Source organism: Mustela putorius, unplaced genomic scaffold (genome assembly GCF_011764305.1).
Source record: "Mustela putorius furo isolate JIRA1106 unplaced genomic scaffold, ASM1176430v1.1 tig00000174_pilon_pilon_pilon, whole genome shotgun sequence".
Lineage (NCBI taxonomy): Eukaryota > Metazoa > Chordata > Mammalia > Carnivora > Mustelidae > Mustela > Mustela putorius.
In genome coordinates, this window is record NW_025421304.1 from 41,319,102 (window position 1) to 41,345,905 (window position 26,804).

The following is a 26,804-nucleotide window of genomic DNA, read 5'->3' on the forward strand; positions in this document are numbered from 1 at the left end:
CGGGGAGTGAGGGAGAGAGCGTGCCCACCCGTCACCCCTCCATCGGTGTCCGCACACAAAGTAACACCAGCTTCAAAAATTAAGGGGATGTATCTGAAGAAAGGGTGGAGGAAATGACTCATCTAGGAAAGAAAAAATGCAGCAGAACCACCAAGTCTCCCCATGATCTCCCAGGAGGGTGTTTAAAAGCCTCACCCAGGGTTCCGACCATACACACTACAGAGTGCTCTGCAAAACTCGGGGGGTCCAAGTTTTATTTGGCTTCTGTTGCTTCAAATACAGAAGAAAAAATTATTCTGAGAACAGATTAGAATCACTTACGATAAGCACGGAAGTGAGTTAGGAGCTGGAACTGATTTTTGCCTTTTAAAGACCATCTTAAAAAAAAAAAAAAGATTTTATTTATTTATTTGACAGAGATCACAAGTAGGCAGAGAGGCAGGCAGAGAGAGAGAGAAGAAGGGAAGCAGGCTCCCTGCTGAGCAGAGAGCCCGACTTGGGGCTTCATCCCAGGACCCCGGGATCATGACCTGAGCCGAAGGCAGAGCCTTAACCCACTGAGCCACCCAGGCGCCCCTTTAAAGACCATCTTAACACAATTCCATTTTCCCTGTTTTGATTCCACCGGTTTACAAGCTTTCTGTCTGACTGAGAAGCATTACACTCTGCTCCCATCCATGTTCCCGTTACCCGCGGCGCTGTTTTTACCCTTAACGATGAAGGTTTCTCAGGCAACAGTGGCATTATTCCCACTGTGTGGTCGCGACGGCTTGGAGCGGCTCTGTTCACAGCCACGCGCACTCAGCAGCCGCGCGCACTCAGGCCCGGGCCTGGACGACACGAACCCGATGGGATGAAAACTCACAAACACTCACACAAGTATAAGATCTGGGCTTTTTTCTTTTTTTCTTTAAAAGGTAGTTCATAAGCCTTAAAAAGTATTCTCTCCAGATTGTAAAAGGTTAGTTAAAACTGTTTAATAGGAACAATCTCGGACGAGCAGAAACAGCTTTGATTTGGAGGTCAGAGCAACATACAAGTGGGAAGGACCCCACAGGGAGGTCAGAGGGGACAGTCTGCCCCTCTCTAGACTCTGCATTAAAAAGACGGCTGATGGACAGTTGGCCTCTGTCCGGGCATGTGCCACCTCTGAAAACGGTCAGCTTTCCACACAGGCTAGGAGAGATCTTATTTACATTTAAAAATAGCTTTCTTCCCCAGTGTAGTGGAAATGCAGAGAGCAGTCACCAAACCCCTCCCTAGCACAGATGCAGAACAGCTTTATTGATCTCTGGGTTGGTCCAGTCATTCCGAATGTCGTCCAGGTGGTTATCGAAATCCACAAGAGCTTCATAGGATCGGCTGTCCAGGAGCGCCGCGGAGATCCTCTGCGCCTCCGGCCAGTCTTCGCAGTAATCACTACGAGGTGAAACCGGAGAGATCAGCCTCTCGGTGAGAAACAGGCGGCTTTCTGACAGAGGATCAGAAAACCGGCGGCACACCCAGTGGCACGAAGGGGGACAATGGCGAATGGCAGCGAACACGCATGTTTCAAACACACAGATGTGCATACAGACTACGCAGCACGGTGACCACATGAAAGAGACCCCCTCCAGAGGAAAATCTGAAGATGCTGGAGGGCGGTGTGATTATAAATGACCAAAGCAAATGCCGAGAGTGGCGCCCCTGGGCGGGGAGCAGAAGCCCGGGAGGAACACTCAGGCTCTCTCAGGAGCCGGGGAGCATGCAGGATTTCTGTTGTTTGTACACTGCCCCGGAGAACGTGCCAACTTAAAAGCAGAAGGCCAGGGCCAACCTCCTGGGGGCACTGGGTACCCGGGAGCAGCACCCCCCCGCCCCCCGCCGCGCACGGGTCATCGCGAGAGCGCGGCACTCACTAGTGTGGGTCCCTGCACCGCCATCTGTTTTCGTGGTGTTCGTACACGTGGATCGTAGGCACCACGCAGTCCATCGTGAACTTAGTGTTGTCCACCTGTGCACAAGACAGAGGACGCACTCGTGAACACGGCTAACAAAGAGCCGGCGGCCGGCCCGGCTCCGCAGGGCTGCTCGCACTGCGGCGCAGACACTGCAAATCCAATGCGTGCGGTCCCGCCGCGCACGTGGTCCGAGGCTAACCGTGCGCTATGCAGAACACACGCAGGGCTACAGGGTGTCCACGACAGCGGAGCTTCTGAGTACTACTTCTCTCCCTGCTCGAATCCTGTCTGAACGGAGCCCGTTTAACAAGGCTTTTGATGTTCGCTACTGTCTACCTGACTTCTTCTTTCCCTGTGGGCGGTCGGCTAATTCAGTGGCCCTTGCGCTTGAGCGTGAGTCAGAATCATCTGGAAGCTTATTGAAGCAGCCACCTGGGACCCGAGGATCTGCACTTCTGACAAGTTCCCAAGCGGCGCTGATGCGGCTGGCACAGAACCCCACTTTGAGAGCCACTGAGCAGGAATGCCCCCCCCACCGCCCCAGCTGTGGAGACATGGAGCGAGCCTGGGATTCAGCAGGCCCGGCTCTGCAGCGGGAGGAGACCACAGAGGGCAGCACTGGGCTGCCGGAACGCCTGCACAGAAGACGGCTCAGGGCTCCATCTCCATGTTAGCGAGAGGACGCTCAGCAGTCGTCCTGGCAATTGAGAACACCGCCGCACCCAAGAGGGACTCACCATGATGAGAGCCGTATCGCTGAAGCCCTCGGCGATTCTGGAGGCCACCTTTTCTGCGACCTGGTTCGGACTGCAAAAGACGTGGCAGTGAGTCGACTGCGAGCCAGCTTCCGCTGCCATGCACAGCCTCCCCAAGGCGGGGCTCACAGGCACGGCCACTAAGGGCGGCGCCCCTCACTTGTGCGCTCCTCATGACCCTCAGAGGTGACCTTGTGCCAAGGAAAGGGCGATGGGAAGCATGGTGCAAAGCACGTCAGTGCGTTCCGGAAGAGGCATCTTTATTTGTTTATTTATTTTTTAAAATTTTAAAAAAGATTTTACTTATTTATTTAACAGAGATCACAAGCAGGCAGAGAGCCAGGCAGAAGGAGAGGAGGAAGCAGGCTCCCTGCCGAGCAGAGATCCCAGGACCCTGGGATCATGATCTGAGCCGAAGGCAGAGGCTTTAACCCACTGAGCCACCCAGCTGCCCCTCAACCATATTTCTGATTAAACTTTAATATATTAATATTATTAATATATTTTATTGAAATACTTTAATGAACTGACAGTCTTGTCCCTTGGTGCCACTTGGTCACCGCACTGTGCAATCTGGCGCCTGCCCCTTACCTTCAAGGGGCAGTACCCTGGAGGCCTGCCAAGCACCCCCACCCTCCCTGGTCACCCAGCTAGAGTCCCCTGCATCTGGGCTGCCAGCCTGCTCTAGGTTCTGGGATCTGCTACTCGTCTTTGGCCCCTCACCAGGGCTGGACACCGGCGGGGCTGCAGACCCGCTCCTTGCCTCCGCCTCCTCTGGTCACCCTGCCATCTGCTGTGTTCAGGTGTTCGCTCCGTATCTGGGTTTCCAAAATTGCTTCCTAACTGGTCTCAATTTCTAGGCTCTTCTTAGTTCATGTATCCTGAAAACTCTCTTTAGATCCATTTTCCTGAAGTGAAACTTCTATCCTGTTCCCTGCTGGCCTCCACTGCTTGTGATGTCCTCAGCCTGGGAGAGCCAGGTCTTTCTCCCCGCGGACCTAGCCGCCGCTCCTGCTCACAGACGCAGTCTTGTGCGTCTTTAATTTCGGGGGAGCGGTCTACAGACGGTCTCCCCCACACGCCCCTCCCCTCACTCCCACTGCTCCCTGCTGGGATGCCCTTCCACATCGGTCTCTGCTGACTGCATCGCTTCCCATCTTTCACGCCCAGAAAACACCGTCCTCTGTGGGAGCTCTTGCCACACTGTCCTGTCTCTAAACCGTTCATTTGTAAAGTGCTTTAACACCTACTCCTCAGCACACAGTCGACTTTTCGTGCATCTTATCTTCCCAGCACAATGAGAGCCGCTGCTTTTGAAGCAAGGGCTGAGCCGAGTATATTTTAACGGCCATAAAAACACATTGATAATTGCCGGTTTACTTAAGGAAACATACTATACAATTATGTAGTGACTGAGCTGGAAAAAAAAAAAAGGCAGATTAATAGTCCTTTTTTTTTTTAAAAAAAAGATTTAATTTATTTATTTCACAGACAGAGATCACACAAGTAGGCAGAGAGGCAGGCAGAAACAGGGAGAGGGAAAGCAGGCTCCCTGCCGAGCAGAGAGACCGATGTGGGGCTCGATCCCAGGACCCTGGGATCATGAACTGAGCTGAAGGCAGAGGCTTTAACCCACTGAGCCACCCAGGTGCCCCAGATTAATAGTGTTTTAGGTTCAAAACTGAGAATCTGTAGTGATGTGCTGACTGTAAGTCTACAGAATTAGGAAAAATAAAACAACAAGGCAGCTTCAAAGAGAAAGGGCCCCAGGGGTTCCTGTCCCCCAGGCCACCACGGAAAGGTGTGCAAAGGACAGCAGAGCTACACTGTGTTTCCCAGGAGCTGGGAGGCGCACAGTTCCCGCGGCTCAGACGGCAAAGGCAACAATCAGGACTGGAGCCACGGAGGCCCGCCTGTTCTTCCACAAAATGTGGACAACACACACTCCTGTCCCTGGCTCGTTCACACCTCAGGTGCAAAGGGAAAAGAAGTGAGCATTTGCATAAAGCATCTGCCATAAAGAAACTTACAAAACTATCATCTTAACACTTATGATGATCATGGTGGCCAGTGACTTTTATCAGGAAAGGTGTCAAGAAACATTCATCAAAAACAAGAACTACCACTTCAGATGCCCAAGAACTCAAATTTAAAATTTTTAAAAAAGATTTTATTTATTTGAGAGAAAAAGAGAACACAAGCAGGGGTGGGGAGGGACAGAAGGAGAGGGAGAAGCAGGATCCCTGCTGAGCAGGGAGCCCAATGTGGGGCTCTATCCCAGGACCCTGGGATCATGACCTGAGCTGAAGATAGATGCTCAACTGACTGAGCCACACTGGTACCTCTAAGATGTATTCCTTTTTTTTTTTTTTTTTCCTTTTTAAAGATTTTATTTATTTATTTGACAGAGAGAGACAAAGTGAGAGAGGGAACACAGGCAGAGGGTGTGGGAGAGGGAGAAACAGGCTTCCCGCAGAGCAGGGAGCCTGATTGGGGCTCTATCCCAGGACCCTGGGATCATGACTGAGCCAAAGGCAGACGCTTAACCAACTAAGCCACCCAGGTACCCCTGAAATGTACTCTTTTGAAAAGAGTTTATAAGATTATAGTTAATAAACTGAAAAAGTATTTGAAAGAACTGCCAATTTTGTCTACATTTTTTGGTATTAATGCACTTTGTCTCAAATACTGACCTCCCCCAATCCTAACTGCATTCCTAATGTAGGACTGTCACGCTATGACAGTAAGGTCACTACTTTGCTTACTAGGCTGTATCAACTCTGCTCCCCAGAAGCCTCAGCCGTCAAATAAAACTAAGGGCACCACGAGGCAGAGACTGCTTTGTCCATTTCCCCCTCCCAACTAGCACGAAGCTAGGCATTTGCCTGACCAATCCCGACCTGAAAGCTTTTTACTGAGCATCTAATTTCAGACCAGTGTGCTGTGCCTGGTACTGACATTTATCCACATGATATGTAAATCACAAAGCAAACCCCAGCAATTAGGAAGTGCTACAATAAAACTCGACACAATGACCTAGAGTTTAGTAATCAAGCGAAACTGTTACAAGCACCTTACATTTCTTTTTATAACATAAAAAGCTCACTGACCTTTTTTTTAAAAACAAAAAACAAACAACAAAAAACAAACAATGTTTCTAATGCTGTACTTTTCATCTCTGTGACGCATCTGTAGCGGGTTTGTACCTCTTAATCCCCTTTACCTATTTTCCCCAATCCCCCATTCACCTCCCCTCTGGCGACCACTAGGTTGTTCTCTGCAATTAAGAGCCTTTTTAATTTAATTAATTTCTCATATCTATTTCAAAGATTTTTATTTTTTATTTATTTTCTAATAAGATTTTATTTACTTATTTATTTGACAGGCGGAGATCACAAGCAGGCAAAGAGGCAGGCAAAGAGAGCAGGGGAAGAAGGCTCCCCGCCGAGCAGAGAGCCTTATGTGAGGCTCCATCCCAGCACCCTGGGATCATGACCTGAGCTGAGGCAGAGGCTTAACCCACTGAGCCACGCAGGCGCCCCTCAAAGGTTTTTATTTATTTATTTTCTTTTTCTTTTTTTTAAAAAGATTTTATTTATTTATTTGACAGAGAGAAATCACAAGTAGGCAGAGAGGCAGGCAGAGAGAGAGGGAAGCAGGCTCCCTGCTGAGCAGAGAGCCCGATGCGGGGCTAGATCCCAGGACCCTGAGATCATGACCTGAGCTGAAGGCAGCGGCTTAACCCACTGAGCCACCCAGGTGCCCCTATTTATTTATTTTCTAAAAGATCTATCTATCTATCTATCTATCTATCTATTTATTTATTTGACAGACAGAGAGAGAGAGGAGGAAGGCTCCCTGCTGAGCAGAGAGCTCCATGCGGGGCTCGATCCCAAGACCCTGGGATCATGACCCGAGCTGAAGGCAGAGGCTCTAACCCGCTGAGCCACCCAGGTGCCCCTCAAAGGTTTTTATTTTTAAGTAATCTCTACACTCCAGGCGCCTGGATGGCTCAGTGGGTTAAGCCTCTGACTTCGGCCCAGGTCATGATCTCAGGGTCCTGGGATCGAGCCCCGCATTGGGCTCTCTGCTGGGCGAGGAGCCTGCCTGCCCCCCCCCCCCGCCTACTTGTGATCTCTCTCTCTCTCAAATAAATTAAAAAAAAAAAAAGTAATCTCTACACTCAACATGGGGCCCAACTCACGACTGTGCATTCCACCGACTGAGCCAGCCAGGCACTCCAAGAACTGTTCTGTTTTTTAGATCCCACACGTAAGGGAAATCACAAGGTATTGTCTTTCTCTTGTCTGATTTATTTCACTTAGCTTAATGCCCTGTAAGTCCATCCGTGTTTCGGAAAACTACAGCTAGATCTCCTACAGTTTCAGGCTGAGTCTATGTAAATACACGCCGTGTCTTCCAGGTCCATTCATTCACGGACGGACACAGGAGCTGCTTCCATGCCTGTTAGGAACAGTGCTATGACAAACACCGTGGTGTACATATTTTTCTTAATTAGTGTTTTCATTCTCATCTTCTTTGGTTAATTATCTATTAGTGGAATTAGTGGATCATAGGGTATTTCTATTTTTAACTTTTTGGGACCCTCCACACTGTTTCCCACAGAGGCTGCATTGCCACCATCAGTGCAGGGGATTTTTCTCTACGCCCTCGCCCACGCTTGGTATTTGTGCATTTGATCCCAGCCATTCTGATGGGCGGGAGGTGACATCTCGTTGTGGTTTTGATAGGCACTTCCCTGACCATCAGTGGTGCTGACCAATCTCTCTCGAGTCTCTTGTGCTATCTGCATGTCTTCTTTGGAAAAACATCTATTCAGATCCTCTGTCCATTTTTGTTTGTTTGGGTGTTGTTTGTTTATATATTTTGGATACTGACCCCTTATAGGATAATCATTTCCATAAATCTTCTCCCACTTACTAGCCTGCCTTTTTGTTCTGATGATGGTTCCCTTTGCCAGGCAAAACCTTTTTATTTTGGTGTAGTCCCAACAGTTTGTTTGAATGACCCTTTTTAGAAAAAAGTATACACAGGACTAGTAATAGTACAAACCTGTACTTTGAACCAAGCACGAAGCTAAAGACGGTTTATGTTGCTTCACTTTGTCCTCAAGACCAATTTCGGAGGCATGAGCTTTTACTACCATTTCACAGGTAGGACCACTGAGGCCCAAGAGGTAAACTAGTAAGTCACCTATGATTTGAATCCAAGTCTACCTGGTTTTAAGGCTCATGCTATGAGACACTGTTAATCAGCTGATCTACATATATATGTGTGTGTGTGTGTCTCACTTGTAAAGATGTATGTATATGTATTTAAAGATTTTATTTATTTGACAGAGCGCGTGCACACACACACACAAGCAGGGGGAGTAGCGGGGAGAGGGAGAAGCAGGTTCCCTGCTGAGTAGGGAGCCCAATGCGAGGCTTGATTCCAGAACTCTGGGATCATGACCTGAGCCGAAAGCAGACACTTAACCGACTGAGCCACCCAGGCGATCCAATCAACTGATATTTCTAAAAAAAGAGGAAATTTTTAGCCAAGTCTGGTTGAAGAGAGAAGTGGCGGTTTTCTAGGCAGAGGCAGATAGTACTAGCGGAGGAAATTAGTGTGATCTCAGCTCCTGAGCTTCCAAGCCGTGTGGCCTTTGTGCAGTGACCATCTCTGGCTACTTTCTTCACCTGAGTGTCCTTGGGAGGGTTAGACAGGACAGCGCCAGTAAATCCTAACACAGCACCGGCCCACACATCCTGAGGACTGAACCCCTACATCCAGCAGGGACTCACCAGAGGGACTCAAGGGTGATCGGGCACTCTTGTCCCCCGGCTCATGTTTAATCCCCTACAGACCTGGCAATGGGCTGTTAGTAGGTAGATAAACATAGTGATGGGGGAATGCAAAAGCTCCTAAGCAGAGCAGCTGAAGGTACCAGAAAAGTCTAGAAGCTCCGAGCAGCACGAAAATGCTGTCTGGGTAGGAGACTTCTGGGCGGGGCTAGAATGAGGTCTGAACAGAGGCAGGAAGATGGGAGTAGCGTGAGCCAAATGAGGCACCCAGGTGAGAGCCATGCACATCCGTCTGGGGCAACCATGTGAGGTGGGGATTTGGGGAGAAGTGGGTGGAAAGGGAGGCCTCACCCTTGACAAACTGGTGCCATCACCTCCTGCCTGGTCCCCTGGTCTTTCTGCAAGAGCGGCTAAGAACCGCTCGGTTCAGGGAACCCTCCTTCCAAGGACAGCTCCCCGCTGCTTACGAAGTGACGCTCCCAAGTCCACCTGGTGTCCACCGCACGAAGCCCCTCTCCGGACACTCTTCCCTCCTGCTCCTCACATGGGCACTTGACAAGACTCTCCCGGGCATTCAGACGACAGCTCTCCCCGAGGGCTTCTCTGGTGACCCCAGGGGAGGACTTCCTCACTGAGCTTGCTGTCACAGCCTCTGCACCCGCCTCAGGGCTCGTGGCCCCGCCGGGCAGCAGAGCGCTGGGCCGGCAGCATCTCTCACGGTCCCTCCAGCAACCTGAGGGCAAAGGCCAACTGTGTTTAGCTTTTGCCCTGCAGAGCCTGGCCTGGGGTCCGTCTTCCGTGTAACAAAGACCAGTACCGACAAGGGCCCTTGGGCATAGGCTCCGGGTCAGAGACAGAGTCGTCCATGCCTGGGAGGCGGATAGCAGCAGATGGAGAAGGGGTCCTGGGGGAGCGGTGGGTCCTGGGACCACAGAGGCCCCGTGTGTGGTTGTCCAAGCAGGGGCTTTAACGGGGCTGTGTAGAGCCCAGCACCTCGCTGGCTACCCCGCCTCCCTCCAAGTCCTGCCCGGGGCACTGGCGCCTCATCCTTACCAGCACTTAGGCACCAGCTCACCGTGTATTTCCAAACACACTGCCGAGTCCGCCCTCTCGCCTTCGCTAAGCTGCTGCGCAGAACTCCAGGTGGGGCTTTGGTCTGGGACCCTCTACTGCAGCCCCTGGACGCCTGGACTCAGAAGTCAGCCGGCACTCTCTGACAATGTGAGGAGAGCAGGAGAGCGCCATGCGGGGGACCTCCTATCTGCTCCTGGCTTCCGGCTGGTGGAAATCCCAGGGAGGTCAGGGTAGTGACTCTTCTGGGGCTTTCCCTAACAGGTCACACACAGCAGGCTGGCTGCTGGCCGTGGCCCTAAACCAAGAGGCACTGCTTCCTTTGATGTGGACTTCTTTGCCACACTCCCCCTTCCCTGTCCCTCCGGGCCCGGGGATGGTACCGCCTTCCGTCACACCACTACCCTCCGTGTGCGCACACGGCCAGACCTTAGGTTACAATCAATGATGAGCCCTTCCCAAATCATCCGAACTCCAGTGTGTCATCGGTTTTTCCAGTGAGACAGCACACCAAGTCCTCAGCCTTGCTCAGTGAGAACCAGAGGCCCATGTGAAGGAAGCTGCTAGCCTCACATCTTCCTCCCAGTACCAGATCCCAAGAGCACCGAGTCCAAAAGTTCTTCTCTGTCCCCAGGAGAGCAGTATTCTTTCCTGATGTTCTGCCCCACACCATTCCTAGCTGGGACAGAAATCACAGGCCCCTGGCTGTTGCTTTCATTGCATGAACTCCCTCCAAGCAAAAATAAAGAAGATACAAACACAATCCCAAATTAATGTAACTGTTAGGATTTCTGTTGTTTGGAATTACCCACATCACAGTTCCTCTCAAATACTAGAAACAAGCACAGAACGCAGGGAGGGGTTTTGTTCTCACAGAGCCTACAGAAGGTCAAAAGGCACATCAGAGACTATCTGTCCCACGATCATTCCCTCAGACCACAGGGTTTTTGCACAGACATACCTGGCATCCTTGACTCTTTCGTTAGCTTGATAATAACCGGCAATCACGTAGCTATTATCTTTGCACCATGAGTCAATCTGAATGGGAAACAGAAATTGGGAGGAAAAGATGAGTGACTTTCCCTTAAATGTCACCTCTTAATAAACACAGGAGACCTTGGCCCCACCCCCATAACTCCAATGTTGGGACAAGAGACAGTTTAATCTCTGAGTCCTCTTTCCCAGGAGAAAGGTCACACCAGCTTGTTGTCTATGGTCTGTGGGAGGCCACAGAAAACAGGAGAGCGTGGCCTCACCCTCACTGGGGATACAGTGCCCACACACACAGTGCAGGTGTGGCGCCGTGGGGAGGTGGGGCCATTTTTACCCACCAGCTCTTAAGACAGAAAGAATGGAGGCATTCTGGGGCTTGAGCAGCCCTTGTGCTCCTGGGGTCAAGCCTCCACAGATAAGCAAACTAAAGCTAGAGGTGCCCTAAGTTTGCACAGCCACGGAGCAGGACCAGAATGGGGACCTTGGTCTCTTGAAGCTAAGTCTTTTTATGTCGTATTTAAATCTCTGTCTTCCTAGCAACAAACCACAGAAACACTTCATGTTAGTGTATGGGGTACACGGGTACATGGGTGTGTACACAGGCATGCACAAACACACTCTCTTCCACTCAACTCCCTGTAAAAGCGTTTGTCTGTTTTATAATGCCACTCTTCCCGCATCAGATTTAACTTCCTGCAGGTCTAATGTCATTACTAAAAACAACAAAATGTCATCCTGTTTTTGCCATAATGGAATTTTAATAATATACTGCGATAAATTCTATTCTCAGTCTGCAGAAGAGAAAATAAAATTAATCGTTTTTCAGAGCAAATTAACTAGTTAACAATACTCTTCTTTTTCAAAAAACATGGCTGTATTACTTTTTTTCTTGGGATTCTAGTTTGGGGCTCAGGCAAAGTGTTCCTTATGACTAAAAGCAGACTTCACAAGAGGGTTACAGTCCAAGGTTCCCTGGCTCACACAAGGATTAGAATAATAATTCTGGCCTCCTAAGAGCTCACAAATTACCATATTGGGTCAAAACCAAGGCTCACTGAACCAATTATATGTTTTGGTCACCCACCCAAAAGATTAGGGCTATGTCTTCAAAATATTTACAATGGCTCTTTAACTGTAACTTTGTTACCAATTACTTCCAAATCACTTACATTTTGCTTCCATCACCTCTTAAAGGAACGGGTTCCAGAAACTTTCTCTTGCTGCTTACCGTGGCAATTTCTTTCCTTTTCCTCTAAACCGGTCTCTTTGCAGCACCAAAGGGCATAGCCTGGCTCTAAAATCTGGCATCCGCCGCATTCCCTGACCTCAAACCCCAAAGACCAGCCTCCCCTTCAGTGGAGCCCTCTCAGCCTTTGCGTCTACTCGAAGACCAGCCTCTTGAGTGTGTCCTCGCTGACCACTTGGGCCTCCCTCTCCTGACTCTCTGATGACGCCTGTACCTTTATCCAGAGTCAGAACTAAAGATAAGTCTAAAATGGGTCAGCATAAGGGCATCTGGTGGCTCAGTCAGTTAAGCGTGCCTGCCTTCGGTTCAGTTCCTGATCTCAGGGTGTTGGGATCAAGCCCAGCATGGGGCTCTCTGCTCAGCAGGGAGTCTACTTTTTCCTCTGTGCTCCCTCCCTCTCTCAAAGAAACAAAATCTTTAAAATAAATAAATAAATAAATAAATAGAGCCAGAGGGACTGATTCCTTCTAGAAGCTCTAGGGGAGAATCCACTCCTTGTGTCGTCCTCCCTCTAGAGGTCACTCACATTCCTTGCAGGTGACCACATCACTCTGGCCTCTGCTTCCTAGTCACATCTCCTTCCTCTGATCCTGCCTTTCCTATTTCCTTCTAAGAAGGAAGGGGCCCAGAATATAATCCAGGTCCACCTCCCTGCCTCAGGGTCCTTATCTTAAATTCATCTGCAAAGTCCCTTTCCCAAGGAAGGTCACAGAGCCACAGGCTCCGAGCATTAGGATGCAGACGTGTTGGGGACCACTTCTGGCGGACTGCAGCTACATTTACTCTGCGGATTATTACTCGCTGCTGCGGCTGTTCTGACCACTCCAGGAGTTGTCTTTAGTGAGCACTCCAAGCTGCTTCTAGAACCCTTCCCGGGAGGGAGGTACAGTGGGGACTTGTCCCCCAGCAGAGGCACACGGTATCACCCTGCATCTGTCCTCAGGGAGCACACAAAGTACCTGACGTGAAGGTGATTCTTGTGACCAACATAAGGACCTAACCAAGTCCAGCAGGAAAATGGCGTAATGACCTTGAACTTCCAGGAGAACTCTCTGAAGAGACTGCCCCAAAGCAAACCAGGTCATAAAAGCTCTGGTTTGGTTTCAAAACTTTTGAATGATTCAAGCAAGGACAACCAAGTTAACTGTAAAGGTGCTTATTTTAGTTTTTTTTTTTTTTTTTTTTTTTAAAGACTTATTTATTTGAGAGACAGTGAGGGAGCGCGCATGAGCAGTGGGAGGGGCAGAGGGAGAGACCCCCCCAAGCAGACTCCCCGCTGAGTGTGGAACTGTGGGGCTCGATCCCCTAACCCATGAGATCATGACCTGGGCCCAAACCAAGAGTCAGAGGCTCAATGACTGAGGCACCCAGGTGCCCCTGAGGATGCTTATGATGGGCATGTATGGCCTGTCCACAGCTGTCCAGGTAGACACACAAATGAAAAATGGAAAACACCAAAGGGTGCATGTAGAACCGAGGGCTCCCATCAGGTACCAGAGCCTGCAGAGAGGCTGCGTGGACAAGTTTTTAATTAGATGGAAGCATTTTCTTTGGCGCTTTCAGAAATGGCGCCAGACCTTATTGGGTGAGCGTGACCTGGAGTGTGGTACAAGTCGGTGGCCAGAAGGCGAGCAGAGTGAGCGGGGGGAGGCAAGGATGGGGTGGGCAGGGCTCGAGGGGCTCCGGAATCCTGGAGAAAGCCCAAATGGCTCATTAATGAAAAGCTTTAGTGGATCTGAGAGGCAGCTGGCTCAGTCAAGCCAGTTCATGCCCAAGCGGGACAGGTCACGGCAAAGGAACTGAGCAGCTGTCCCTTTGTTCTCTGTGAATCCATTTTCCATTTTCCCTGCTCTCCTGCCACACATCGTGTGAACAATCCAAACGAAGACCACAGTTCAGGACGGCACCCTGAAACCTGATGTCAACTTACTACAACTGACTGCTACAGGGACTAACTTCACACTGGCTCTGTAGTTTCCTTCACCTTCCAGAGGGGGAGAAGGACACTTCTACCGTGCATAAGCCTGCCACCCTCTGCCCAGTGCCTTTCTGGTTTGTTCCATCTCGGGTGCACAGGAGAGCTGCGCAAGGCACCGGACCCTACTCGTTCATTCCCAGCTCAGCTCCGCACAAGGAGAGCGGCTCCTCTCTGCACACCTGCCTGTATTTGCATGCGTGACACTGTAATCCGCACCGTTACCTCACACGACTGTGCCATCGCCACGAAGCAGGTAAGAGAGAACTGGTAAGAGCCACTCTGAGGAGGGCGCCACTCCCACACTTGCCACTTAAAAGCTGAGGGAGTCTGGGAGCCTCACTGCAGCAACAAGCAGGTCTTGGGAGCCCAAGGAAAGGGCTGGCTAGATTCACTGAGAAGAAAAGCTCCTTCTCAAGTGGGAGGCTGGTTTTTCTATGGCCTGGGACGGAGCTGAAACCATGAAAGAGCTCTGAAGGCAAAGGGGAGAGGGTGACGTCAGAGGGCAGAACGGAAAAGAGGACCCGCGCAGCCGTCTCCCTCTCCCTGGCTAGCAGGTCAATGTCACTGTTCTGGAGAGAAAACAGGGCTGGGGAAGAGCTAGAGGACAGCGCCCCACGCAAATGAGCACAGAGCAGGCACACAGGAGGCGGCAGAAAGAATTCTGGGCCGAAATCAAGGGGATCAGACCAAATGGCAAATAAGAAAGTCACCTGGAAGAAGGCAATCAAACACGGCTCCGCAGAACTAGGAAATCAACGAGGGAAAAGGACAAAAAGGGATTACAGAAACAGCAGCTCTATGCTAATTTTCCCGCTAACATTTTATGGATTTTTGCTATTAGAAATAATTCCATCACTACCTACGTCAAAGGGTTATAAGGATAAATAACAGGCGTAAGTACTTAAAACGAAAAGCACCCAGAAATGCAAGGATTTTAAGTGGAAAATTATAATGCAAAGCTTTTCAAAGGAATCTGATGCCGCCCTCTGACGGCCGCGCATCAAGTGCGTCTTTCCCCCTTACTAAAAATAACGACATGAAACTCCCTGAGTAGAAAAAAGCCTGGGCATAAAGCCTCAGTTGTATAGTTTCATGGATTTAGACCTTAGTAAAATCACATCTACCGCGGCTGATACACTGATCAAGAATGGCTCCCCATGCCGAGAGTTTTCATCGCCTTCAGGTTGTAACGTTGCTAAGTCACACGCTGAACAGCACAAACCTAAATACCTTCACCCAGTAAAAATTTTTCAGAGGGGGAGCCTGGGCTCAGTCGGTTACGTGTCTGACCCCTCGTCTCAGCTCAGGTCTTGATCTCAGGGTTGTGAATTCATGCACCGAGTTGGGCTTCACTTTAAAAAAAAAAAAAAAAAAATGCTGTTGCAGAGAATCTAGTTTAGACTTAACTTTGCCGGACGGGAGCCTTAAACTCTGATGGGCATGTCTGGGGGAAGTGCTGCAAACTGAGGGTCAGGGCGGAGTGGAGTGACACGGGACCAAGGCCGAAACAGGGCCTCACGCGGTGCCCCTCTCCCTCTTAACAGCCTGATGGCAGCGGGCTATTTTAAGAGTCGAGGTCTCCTCTGGGCATCTTCCCTCCCTGGTAAGTGGTTTGGGAGGCAGCTCTGCTCCTCGGGGAAAATTCACATAAAGCGACTCCAAGGCAGTTGCTTGTAGTTTGTGCGTCTAATTCCCTCCAGTGCTGCGTTTACATCTTCTAACAGTAACTCGACGCTTTCACCCCGTGAAGGTTGCGTAAGGATGAAAAGCACTAGTAATACTTTCACGATCCCACCAGAGGCTCAAGTTTGTCTTTAAGATGCTTAGGTATTTCTGATAGGATTTTGAATGGATTTAAGGCAATACACCTGGCCCCTCGGGCTACTCCTGGGTCAGCTGGCTGGCTCTTCCGTGCGCCCCACAGAAGCAACAGCTCCCCGTGCGTCTGCGCACAGCTCCCTCCTCATTCCACACGCTGCCCTGTACAGCCTGCTCTCCCAGCTTCAACAGTCACCGAGAAGATACTGATTCTCAACCTACGTCTCCAGCCCCTCACCTTCTAAACTCCAGACCCATTTTCAACGTTCAACACTGGATCATCTTCACTTTCCCTCAATATATGGCACCACTGTCTTCCCATGCGTAAACCAGACACCAAGGTGTCTCCCTTGTTCCTTCTCCCTCTGTTCACACGTGACTAGTCACCGAGTCCTGTGGATTCTCCCTCCTGGTCTCTCGATGTCTCGTCTGCAGGCACACTGCACTCAGTGTGGGCAGCCACTGCCTCCGGTCTCCTGGCTGCAGCCATCACTGCGGGACGCAAATCCAGCTGTGCCACTCTCCTCCAGTGGCTTCCCGGCCCTCACGATGGCGCCCAGCTTCTCCGCGTGATCTGCAAGCTGCTGCACAATGCAATCTGTCTGCTGCTCACCCCTCTCTGCCCCTGGTCCCTTAACACTCCAGCGCCCCTCCCCACCCCATTTTTTCTGGTCTTTGCACACACTGGTCCCTCTGCCTTGAATGCTCTCTCTTCACCTCCCCCTACCTGCGCACCCACTCCCCTGCCCCTGCCGTTACCATGGCTGGCCCACTGTGTCACTCCTTGCATGTGCATTTCTCCGGCAGCCTAGCCTGCCTTCCCGGGTTAGCTGGGGACCTCTCACCACTTTCTGCTTGAACCCACGCACCACTTACTCTCGGTATGTACTCTCTGCTTCCTGCGAGCTCGCGTGCTTGGCAGGTTTTGACCCAGAGCCCAGCACAGGCTTGGCACGCGGCTGGAAAACGGAACAATCTCGCATTCATGCTCCTGGTTAAGTCCAGCTCCCTGCAAGTGACTGCACCTCACACCTCCAGCCACCCTGCGCGTCCGGAGTAATGGAGGCAGGTGGGTGAAGATGGGCGTTATACCCACGCACACCTCAGCCATGATCTGTACTGACAGCACGTTTCTTCAAGGGCTAAATACCTACGTCTTACCCATGTCCTCCCCGGAGATCCTATGAAGAAATTCACACCACGGCTCCGGTTAACAGGCACTCAAAGATGTGCCCGGTAACCTCGGGGCAGGACCGTTGGCCCCGGGTACTTCCTGCTTCCATGGGTGTCATTAACTCTGGGAATCATGAGACGGGTTCATTTCGCTTGGTGCTAAGTACAGACAAAGGAGCTCTGCCTACACCTCAAACGTAGCTTACCTTGAAGTGAAAGGTAAACAGTATCAACTCAGGTGCTGAGGCCGCTCTGAGGTTACGGGAGGTGGAGGGTGTGACCACTGGGGGGAACTCGCAAGTGCTCGTTCCTCCGCCGCTCATCAGCCCCCGATCAGCCCCCGGAGCCTACAACCCCGCTACCAGCCGCCGATCTGCACGCTCGAGCCCCCCGCTCCGCACCGCAGTAAGGCCGTCCTTGGAGCAGACACCCCAGAGCGCTGGCCAAAAAGGTCTTTCTAATGTCACAAAGAGCCCTTGGCCTTTGAAACTCCGGGTGGCTTCCAGAGGGCGCCCGGCTCCCGACCCCGAGGTGCGGAGTTCAAGCCCCGCGCTGGGGGCAGAGCTAGCTTAAAGCAAGCAAACTGAACCCAAGGGCGCAGCGTGGCTAAGGCACCAGCGGGGACCGCGACGTCCTCCGTGAGCGGAGGACGAGCGCCCGCCCCAGCAAGGCTACCCTCGTCTAGGGACGTGTCTCGCGTCGGGGGGTGCGGTGTACTGAGGTCCCCAGAACCACGGCGTCTACACCCGCGGCAGACAAGGCAGGCGTTCCGGGGCGGAGCGCGGGAACCAAGCTCCAGCGTCTACGTCCCGACCGCCACGCTGCGGGGCCGCGGCCCCCGTGGGCGGCGGCTTGTTTCTAAACAGGCCGCGGGCTCGAAGAAGTGGCCACGACCCGCGCCCTGACCCGTGCCCGCGCCCCCAAGAGCACCCGCCCCGGCTCCTGCTCCACCAGCGGCCCCGCGCCGAGCCCTCCCCGCACGCCCGCGCCGCACCCCGACCCTCGCCCCGCGGCCGCAGCCCGGAAGCCGCGCTCTTCGGCCGCAGACCCCGAGCGGAGGGGAGGCCGCCCGGCCCGCGCTTACCAGGGTCAGGGCCACCTCCAGCATGGGGGCGAGGGCCAGGGTGCCGTGGAAGAGGGGGATACAGTCCACGAAGAGGGTGTGGTGGGCGCCCGGGCCGCCCAGCGGCAGGTGCTCCTTGCGCGGCTTCTGCTTCTCGGCCACCAGCAGTCCGTTGACGGCGCAGTGCGGGTACTTGGCGCCGTGCAGCACCATCTTGCAGTAAGCCTGGGTGGTCAGCTTCACCCCGGGCATGCTGAGCCCGGCCGGGCCCCGGAGGCCCCGCAGCCGGCGGAGGCCTGGGTCCCTGCCCGGCCGCGCGGCGCCTCCGCGGAGAAGCGGGACGAGGCGGCGGCCGCCCGGCGCGGCCCCGCGGCCGGCGGAGGCGCCCACAGGCCGGGCCCGGCTGCCGGCCGGGCTCCTCACGCACCGGCTCCCGGCCGCCGGGACAAGCCGACGCGCCCGCCTCACCCGCCGCTCGCGCTGCGGGCCGGGCGCCGCCGTAAAGCCGTCCCTCGGCGCCGCCGTAAAGCGGCTCGGCCCGGCCTTTTACGACGCTCGCGGCGCCTCTCCGCTTCCGTTCCGGTGACCTCCGGCGCGGCCGAGTCCTCCTCGATCCCGTGGTGCTCCGCGCGCGCGCCCTCGCTCTCTTCCGGTCGCGGGCAGCGGGGGCACAGAGGGCGGTCGCGGCGGTCGCGGCGGGCAGCGGCGGGGGCAGCGGCAGGTGAGCGGCGGCGGGTGAGCGGCGGCGGGCTGCAGGCGGCCCTCGCCGCGGGGTCGGGGGGCGCCAGGGCCCGGAGCCAGCGGGCGACTGTGCCGGCGTCCCGGCGCCAGGCGGGAGCGGGCTTGGGCCTCGCAGTCCGGTGACATTGAGGCCGCCGGGCCGGGGCTGGGGCTCGGGGGGCCGCCGCCTCGCGGCCTGTGGGGCGCCCGGCAGCATCGGGCCCGGCCGCGTTGGCGCCGCCTGCCGCGGGCTGCGGCCGGGCTCTGACCTTGGAGCGCCCGCGGACCGAGGGCGGGCGCGGGGTCCGTGCAGCCGCCTGGGCCCGCAGCGCTCCGGCGACGGCTGCGCCACCGCCCGCGTTTAACGGGCCCGCGGGAGGGGCGCCCCGCCTCGCCGCCCCGCCGCCCCGCCGCCCCGCCGCCCCGCAGCCCCGCAGCCGCCCACGCGCGGGCCGGGCCCGGAGAGCAGACGAGGGCGCGCGAGCCCGGGCCCGCCGGCGCCCTTCAGTGTGTTCTGCCCCCGAGGGGCCGCTCTGCAGAGGCGCCCGGAGCCCCTTCCGTGGCGTCAGCGAGTCCGTGTGCACGCAGGGGGAGCGAGGGGGAGAGCGGAGCAGGGCCCGAAGCTCGGAGGGCCCAGGGCAGAGGCGGGTCCCCCGGGTCGTGCGTGGTCCGCAGGGGCTGGAAGCGGACCAGGCCGTGTTGGCAGCCGGCCGGCGCGATGTCCCTTTCGGAGCTGCGCGCGTTGCGGGTTTTCCGCGACCCCTCAGCGCGGGCCTTGCGTGCCGGTCCCTTCCAGCTGTGTCTCCTCCGCCGGACAGTGGACCCCATTTGGGTCACCCAGCGCTGGCGAGTTCCCACCTCTTCAGTCTTAGGAAAACACTCCTCCCTGTCTTTCAAGCAAGACGGTTTCCTAGTGTCCCGGAGCGTGTGCATGTTAGGGCGTCCGGTTTGTAAGGCGGCCCCGTAAAAGCGGGTTGACTGCTAAGAAAAACCTCGTGTTCGGTTATTTCTGGGTTCATCAAGGTCACTAAGGAAGAATGGGTCGTCTGTGCTGTGGGGAAGAAAGCAAAAACGAAATGCCGTGGAATCCCTAATAGGTGTTTGCCCGCGTTCACGGAGAAGGGGCACGTTTTTATCTTGCAGAATGTTGGCTACCAGAGTGTTCAGCCTCCTCGGCAAGCGGGCGATTTCCACCTCTGTGTGTGTCCGAGCCCATGGTAAGTCTCATTTCTCTTCTCCGCCGGCCGAGCTCATTCCATTTTGCTCCCACTGTGTGTAAGCCCTCGGGCTGCAGTCTCAAACACAGGCGACCCAAGGGGTCTGAGAGCCTGATTCCGCTGCTGTGGGACTTCAGGGGGAGGTAGAAATATTACAGAATATTTATAAATCATACTGAGTACTAGTCTCGATCTCAGTTTATGTTGCTGTTTCTTTCCCGGCTTTCCCTTTTCCCTTTTTTTCAGGTTCAAGTTCCACCCCTTTCAAGAGATGTCCACCATACTTGATTTTAACGATCTCCTCCCCGCCCCCCAAAAAAACCGCAACCAGTTTTCTTCAGTATCGTTTACATTATTGGGGCATGGAAGGGGCAGACCCTGGACATCCTAGCCTGAGCCGAGTTTAATCTCATTTCTGTCTTGGACGAGCAGCTTATGTGCAGGGATCTCTTTTCTCACCTGGAATATTAGTAAAGAGCTTAGCTTGGAGCCTGGCACGTAGCAAGTTTAGTTTTGTGTTCATCGAGCATCTTTGTACCAGATGTTGTTAGGCATTGAGAACAAAAAGAACACGAGAGGAATCATTGCACAGGGTGTGGGCAGTCGGGAGAGGGACAGATCCGTGAAGGCGGTGTTTGATTAAGTGACAGCCCTTGAGAACCATTTAGCCTGGCCTGGGGTTCAGGAATGTTTTTTCTTGAGGGGAAGCTTCACTGTGCTCAAGGATTAGTAGTTTTAATCTCCTCGGTTTTTGTTTTTTGTTTTTAAGATTTTATTTATTTATTTGCAAGAGGGAGGGTATGCACAAATGGGCCAGGAGGCAGAGGGAGAAGCCGACTCCCTGCTGAGCAGGGAGCAGACATGGGTCTCAGTCCCAATCATGACCTGAGCTGAAGGCAGGTGCCCCACTGACTGAGCCCCCCAGATGCCCCTAACCTCCGTAGGTTTAAGTTCATATTCCCATAGCCACAGCATTCCAGGGACAGGGAGAGCAAACAAAAGGAGAGATGCAAATTCACGGGGAAGGATGTGTCAGTGAGGGGTCAGGTGCAAGGCTTGAATAGTGATGATTTGGAGAGCAAGGCTTATGTATCTTGGGGTCAATAATCAGTAACTGCTTTATGTGTGAAATTTTCCCTGAAGTTGTGTCCTCGAATTGCCAATACTGTTGTCTTGCATTTTCCTCTGTTCCTTAAACTGCCTAGGATAATGCTGTGGACACAGATAATTTTAATTATTTTGTTTCTTAGGATTTTCCTTATTTTATTTTGATTTTTAAAAAGAATTTATTTATTTATTCGACAGACAGAGATCACAAGTAGGCAGAGAGGCAGCAGAGAGAGGGGGGGAAGCAGGCTCCCTGCCGAGCAGAGAGCCCGATGTGGGGCTCGATCCCAGGACCCTGGGATCATGACCTGAGCTGAAGGCAGAGGCTTTAGCCCACTGAGCCACCCAGGCGCCCCAATTTTATTTATTTTTTTAAATCAAGTTTCTTCTTTTTTATTTATTTATTTGACAGAGATCACAAGTAGGCAGAGAGAGGAGGAAGCAGTCTTCCCACTGAGCAGGGAGCCTGATACGGGGCTTGATCCCGATACGGGGCTCGATCCCAGGACCTTGGGGTCATGACCTGAGCAGATGTTTAATGACCCAGGCGCCCCTAAAAAGTTCCTTTTTGAAATCCTTGAGTGGCTTCTTGTGCCTCAGTTACGGTCTGCAGCTAGCCTTTCTGATGTCGTCACACTGTCGAAAGAAGCGAGCAGCGTACCCACACGAGCCTTCCAGGATTGCTCTGTGTCCAGCCCCTCGTGGTATAGTCCTCGCAGGCGGCGAGCTGCTGCTCCTGCCGCAGCTCCAGAGCTATGGGTGGGAGCTTTTCTCTACCCGTCAGCCTCAATGCAAAGGTTATTTTAGAAGAGCCTTCCCTCGCCAGCCACTGTGAAGATGCCGCCTGTCCTACATCGCCCTGCTTTGTCTTTGCTCAAGGGAGTGACACACTGAGGTTTGTGTGTTTTGTCTGTCTCTGCTTCTGGAGTGCCAGCTCTGTGCGGCTGAGGACCTGCCTACACTTCGTTGTCGCGTGTTCGTGCAGTGGGCAGATGGCCCCGCAGTCTCTCAAGCGAGTCTTGTCCTTTTGTTTTTAACTGTTAGTCATGCAGGACACAGACCGGTTCTGCACAGGATAGTAACATGGTGACGCACCACCGGCGGCCACCACTGCACTCGGGTGCCGGTGCGGTGACCTGTCTGATTGGGGGGGCAGCTCCCATACCCTGGGCTTCCTCAGCAGAGCCTCAGTGAAAACCCCAGCTGAGGACAGACGGCGAGATGCTCTCTCAAATGCAGAAGTCTCTTCTCTCTCTCTCAAAGAATGCTTGGGATGCTAGTCTTCGCGGGGTGTGGGGGACTGAGCCCAAAATGCTGAGGAACCCCAGCAGCCATGAGATTACAGATTCCTGTCCTTGTTCTAGAAAATGCGGTTTTATGCTCAGGGTGCTCCACGGTTATGAGAATTTATTGAGATGTAATTCACACAGCAGACAGCTGCCCGTTGAAAGTGTGCCCGAGTGGTTTTCATCACAGTCCCCGAGGTGTGTCCTGACCACCACAGTGAGGTTTAGAATGTTCTCATCACCCAGTCCACCTCTGTTTGTAGTGGTTCACGTGCGAGCTGCGTGCTGGTGTACAGCCGTTCTTTTTAGTGCGCTCGTTTTAAGCGAACTTGGAATTTTAAAGTTGGAAAGTAGTTCTAGTCATTTCTACGTTAAATTTTTTGGGGATAAGCTCAGGTATGTAAGCATGCTGGCCGTTTGCATGGCAAAGATCAGCCTCAGAGAAATTCTACTTTGAGGTGAAATGATGTATTTTAACTGTTGTTAATGTGACTTGGGAGAATGTAGTCATTGGTACAAGCTGATGGAAATGAGTGTTTCTACAGGACTTCATATTTCCCGGCCAGTTTGGATCACAACGTTTTCTTGGCAGGTATAGGGTAGAACTGAAAAAGCAGATTTCAGCGGTTTTATTTAGGGAAACCTCTAAATAAAAGTAAAGTTATCCTTTCTTTTCTGCTTTCTGAACTGTTTTCCTCTTTCCTTGAGTACGACCCAAATACATGCTTGTCTAAAGGCACTGAGGTTTCTATCTGATCAGAAACCCCATTTTGTCCTCTGCCCACTGACAACCAGTGGGGTTTATCCTGCCAGGAGTTTTGTATGTACAGTCGTGTATGTGTAAGGAAACACACACGGTGTAGTCTTAGAAAAAGAGCAGATCCGTAGTCTGTGACTCACCGGGTGCACGGCTGTCCACGCCGAGCACAGGGGTCTCCCTCTCCTGAGTGTCGGGTCTTCTTTGCCACTGTATGCGCACCCGCCCCCGATTCCCTTTCTCCGCTGCGCCTTGCCTTTTTCCTGAGCCCTCGCTCCGTAACCCCTGATGACGTGTCCGTGTCCCTCGCGTCCCGCTTCTGGCGCGTGTGCTCCAGCCGTCTTCGTTCCCTGGTCTCAGACGACCAGAGGGCGCTCGGCGTGTGGTAGGTGCCTGGTAAACCCGAACCCGGGAGTGAGTGGCTCCCTGATGCCCTGTGGAGCCCTTTGCTTGCAGCCTCTAGTGGACACGGGTCTCATGTTTTGTTACATGTTTCGGTTTCTGACCTTTGAACACGTTTCTTTTATGGGTTTTCTGTTGGTTTTGTGCTTCCTCCTTCGTTGGAGTCTCCAAGAGAAGGGCCTTCCTCGGGGCACCTGGGTGGTTCAGTGGGTTATGCTTCTGCCTTTGGCTCAGGTCATGATCTCAGGGTCCTGTGATTGAGCCCCGAGTCGGGCTCTCTGCTTAGCAGGGAGCCTGCTTCCCCCTCTCTGCCTGGATCTCTGTCTACTTGTGATCTCTCAATCAAATAAATCTTTAAAAAAAAAAAAAAAAAGAAGGGCCTTGCTCGAGTCCAATAGGGTGTCCTGGGAGCCCTTGGGTGCCCTCTCTGTGGCCCCATCACACGTGGGCTGTGCTTCTCCCGTGGACAGCTGCCCCAGCAGGTGCGTGTCGGCTGTACGAAGGGCTGCTATTACCCCTTGTTCTGCCGTCTGGGCCACACGGGACGGGCCTGCTCACTCCCTCCTTCACACGACTGTCCCTGAGCCGCTTGAAACAGGCTGCAGGTCGCCAGGGTAATGAGGTCTTCAGGGCGTAAGTGCCTTGCTTTGTAACTCTGAACCTATGTGAACATTCACACGTTCGTCCGCTGCGTTTGGTAGGAGGCGTCGTGAAGAGTGAAGACTACGCTCTCCCGAGTTACGTCGACCGGCGTGACTACCCCCTGCCCGATGTGGCCCACGTGAGGAACCTCTCTGCCGGCCAGAAGGCCTTGAAAGAGAAGGAGAAGGCTTCCTGGAGCAGCCTCTCCATGGATGAGAAAGTCGAATGTGGGTATTGAAGCGGAAGTGTCCGCTGAGCGCGGGAGAGCATTTTGACTGGTTTCTGGGCTGCGAGCTGGGGGGTGCTGCCCGGAGACCAGCGTGCTCGGGGGCCCGCCGTGCTGTGTCCTGTGGGGCCCTGGCTCTGTGGCCGGCTGCGCCTCCGCCCAGGCCCCTCTGTGCTCGCGGGGCTCTGGTCCCCAGGGCGGGGCGGGCAGGTGGGGGTCTGGTGGCTGTGGCTTCTTGCCGCCTTGCCTAGCAGGACCGGGGCCTCTGAGGCTTACTGATGGGACATGAGCCCAGCAATATGCTGTCAGTTGGTGAAGGGGAGTGGAAGTTCTGGGATTACGCAGATCCTGTGCGTAGGAATGCGTGGAAGGAATTCACTGTGGGTTTTTTTTTGTGGAAAGCAGACTCTGCATTTTCTCCCCTCTGTCATGCCGTGTAGCCATGTATGAGCACAGGCATGCGCGCTTGGTCCCCCGGCTCTGCGGGGAGAAAGGGAGCGCCCTGCAGAGGAGGGCGCGGCTGCGCTCGCTCCCATGAGTGCGTGTGCTCTCCCCGCAGTGTACCGCATGAAGTTCAACGAGAGCTTCGCGGAGATGAACCGGAGCACCAACGAGTGGAAGACGGTCGTGGGCGCCTCCTTGTTTTTCGTCGGTTTCACCGCGCTCATCCTGATTTGGGAGAAGTACTACGGTGAGCGGGCAGCGGCGCAGGCCTGGCCTCTCGGGTCGCAGCCGCACGGGGCCGGATTGGGGTGGACTGAGGGCGTGTGCGTGGGGCAGGCACCTCCGTGCGGGGAGCCAGGTGTGAGCGGGCTCCGACGCGCCCAGGCTGTGCTCGGCAGCGAATGACTTCCCCGCTTTGTTCTGGCAACCACCTTCCGTAGCGCCGTGTTGGCTCACCAGACGGTTACCGTGGTGCCGTGGTGAGGGTTTGATCGAGCGGGAGGGCGCGCATGCTCACGGAAGGGCTGTTTCCGTTGCAGGATGAGCGCATCTCAGTAAGTGGAGTCCTGGGTCCTCAGGTCTCTGCGTTTCTGCTTTGACTGTGTCGGGCTTGTCTGCTCATTCCGTGCTGTCTCTCTCGGTTCTTTGTGTCCAGGCAGAATGGGCTTTTCTCATTCCCAGCAGCGGGAGTCCTGTCCTTCTGGTCTGCTGTGGACATGGGTTACTCATGCCTGTGGATTTGATCTCACTAGTCGAGTTGGTGGGGGCTCTGTCTGTACCCTGTGCTAGCCCGGGCGCCCCATGAGCTGCGTCTTGTGGAGAAATCTGGGTGCTCTCGGCTCTAACTTGATTACTCATCTTTTATCCTCAAAGGAGTAATACCGAGAGTTGTCCGTGCCCAGAATTCAGAGCCTGTGTGTGTGGGTGTGTGGGTGTTGTGTGGGAGATGACTTCGCAAGCCTGGTGGCTGGTGTGATGCGTTGGGGAGGACCTGACCCGCAGGAGCTGTGGGCTCAGAGATGCTTCATCAGGCACGGTGGTCTCATGACGTTGTTTTGGGCTTTAGTGTACAGCCCGGTCCCGCACACCTTCAAGGAGGACTGGGTGGCCAAGCAGACCAAGAGGATGCTCGACATGAAGGTCAGCCCGGTTCAGGGCTTCTCGGCCAAGTGGGATTACGACAAGAACGAGTGGAAGAAGTAGAGGAGTCTGCACCCCCCTCCGAGCCTCACCGCGCGGTCCCACCTTTGCATGGCTCAGCAGCGTCCCTGGAAACCATCGTGTCGCAGCACCAGTGCTAATAAACGAGCAGTCTACACGAGCTGTGTGGTCGCTTCTTTGATGCCTGCGTGACAGTACCTGTCGGAAACCGTTTCTCCCGAGTGCCTGACGTAAATATATTTTGGGTACGCGTGGCAAGGGATAAGTTGTTACGCGTGGCAAGGGATAAGTTGTTTAAGTTGTTTTAAACCTAGAAAAACTAAAAGTGTAGGGTCCTGTGATGGGAGGTGCTTGGTTCTTCAGGAGATCTTCAGGAGCGTAATATCCCGTTGCGGACGCTGGATCCCTGGAAGTCCTGGTGGCTACTTTTCTTCTGAGACCGGCCTCCCCCTCTTTGAAATGGTCAGTGTTGTTGGAAGTGGGTGGCCGCAGGCCTGGGAAGGTCAGCCGAGCCCTGAGCTCCGGCCTGAGGTCTGAGTGATGGACTTGGTTCCTTGGCCACTTTCAGCCTTTTAGTCTAGAAAGCAACAGTGAAGCCAGTGCTGGGGAAGGAGTGTCCTTCTGGCCCCGGCAGGCTCCTGGTGGGCTCACATCCCACGGCCCTGCTGCTCTCCCCCCTGCGCTGCATGTCAGGTCCCCTCGCTGATCCCTGGAGACCCTGCCTGGAACAGCAGGAGGAACCCTCGAGCAGCCTGTGTGATGAGCTGCGCAGAGGGCAGGCTGCGGGCTCTCCCAGCAGCCGTCGTGTCAGAGATGGCCTGGGAGCGGTCCAGCTGTCACTGGGAGGGGAAGTTGGGCTCTAGAGCTTGACCAGAGGTCAGCTGTCACAGGAAGAGGGCCTTAGGGAGTAAGAAGGCTTGCAAGAACCAACTTAAAATTCAGGGCAAGTTTAAGTAAAGTCCCTGATGGCAGTGTCTCTCTGCTTTAGGGCCTCGCTC

General features: G+C 53.7%; 2 protein-coding genes across 2 annotated transcripts; one reads left to right on the plus strand and one right to left on the minus strand.

Moving 5' to 3' along the window:
• Positions 1 to 962: 962 nt before the first annotated feature.
• On the minus strand, positions 963 to 18,303 carry EMC8 (ER membrane protein complex subunit 8). The gene is made up of 5 exons (XM_004753864.3): positions 17,866 to 18,303; positions 10,535 to 10,611; positions 2,678 to 2,747; positions 1,899 to 1,993; positions 963 to 1,419 (listed from the first exon to the last, which is right to left on the minus strand). Exons 1-5 carry the CDS (start codon positions 18,094 to 18,096, stop codon positions 1,260 to 1,262), a joined length of 633 nt encoding a protein of 210 aa, XP_004753921.1. The 5' UTR covers positions 18,097 to 18,303; the 3' UTR covers positions 963 to 1,259.
• A 116-nt stretch (positions 18,304 to 18,419) lies between these two features.
• LOC101680163 lies at positions 18,420 to 25,966 on the plus strand. Its single transcript, XM_045076577.1, has 5 exons — positions 18,420 to 18,565; positions 19,708 to 19,781; positions 24,035 to 24,202; positions 24,761 to 24,892; positions 25,712 to 25,966. Exons 2-5 carry the CDS (start codon positions 19,709 to 19,711, stop codon positions 25,846 to 25,848), a joined length of 510 nt encoding a protein of 169 aa, XP_044932512.1. The 5' UTR covers positions 18,420 to 18,565; position 19,708; the 3' UTR covers positions 25,849 to 25,966.
• Positions 25,967 to 26,804: the final 838 nt, after the last annotated feature.

Excerpts from the sequence above, each read along its gene's own strand:
- EMC8 (XM_004753864.3), bottom strand. The coding sequence starts at position 18,096 with ATGCCCGGGGTGAAGCTGACCACCCAGGCTTACTGCAAGATGGTGCTG. Across the intron at positions 2,748-10,534 it reads GAAAGAGTCAAGGATGCCAG|TCCGAACCAGGTCGCAGAAA; the intron begins GTATGTCTGTGC and ends CGTCTTTTGCAG. Across the intron at positions 1,994-2,677 it reads GCGATACGGCTCTCATCATG|GTGGACAACACTAAGTTCAC; the intron begins GTGAGTCCCTCT and ends TCTTGTGCACAG.
- LOC101680163 (XM_045076577.1), top strand. The coding sequence starts at position 19,709 with ATGTTGGCTACCAGAGTGTTCAGCCTCCTCGGCAAGCGGGCGATTTCC. Across the intron at positions 24,203-24,760 it reads CATGGATGAGAAAGTCGAAT|TGTACCGCATGAAGTTCAAC; the intron begins GTGGGTATTGAA and ends CTCTCCCCGCAG. Across the intron at positions 24,893-25,711 it reads GATTTGGGAGAAGTACTACG|TGTACAGCCCGGTCCCGCAC; the intron begins GTGAGCGGGCAG and ends TTTGGGCTTTAG.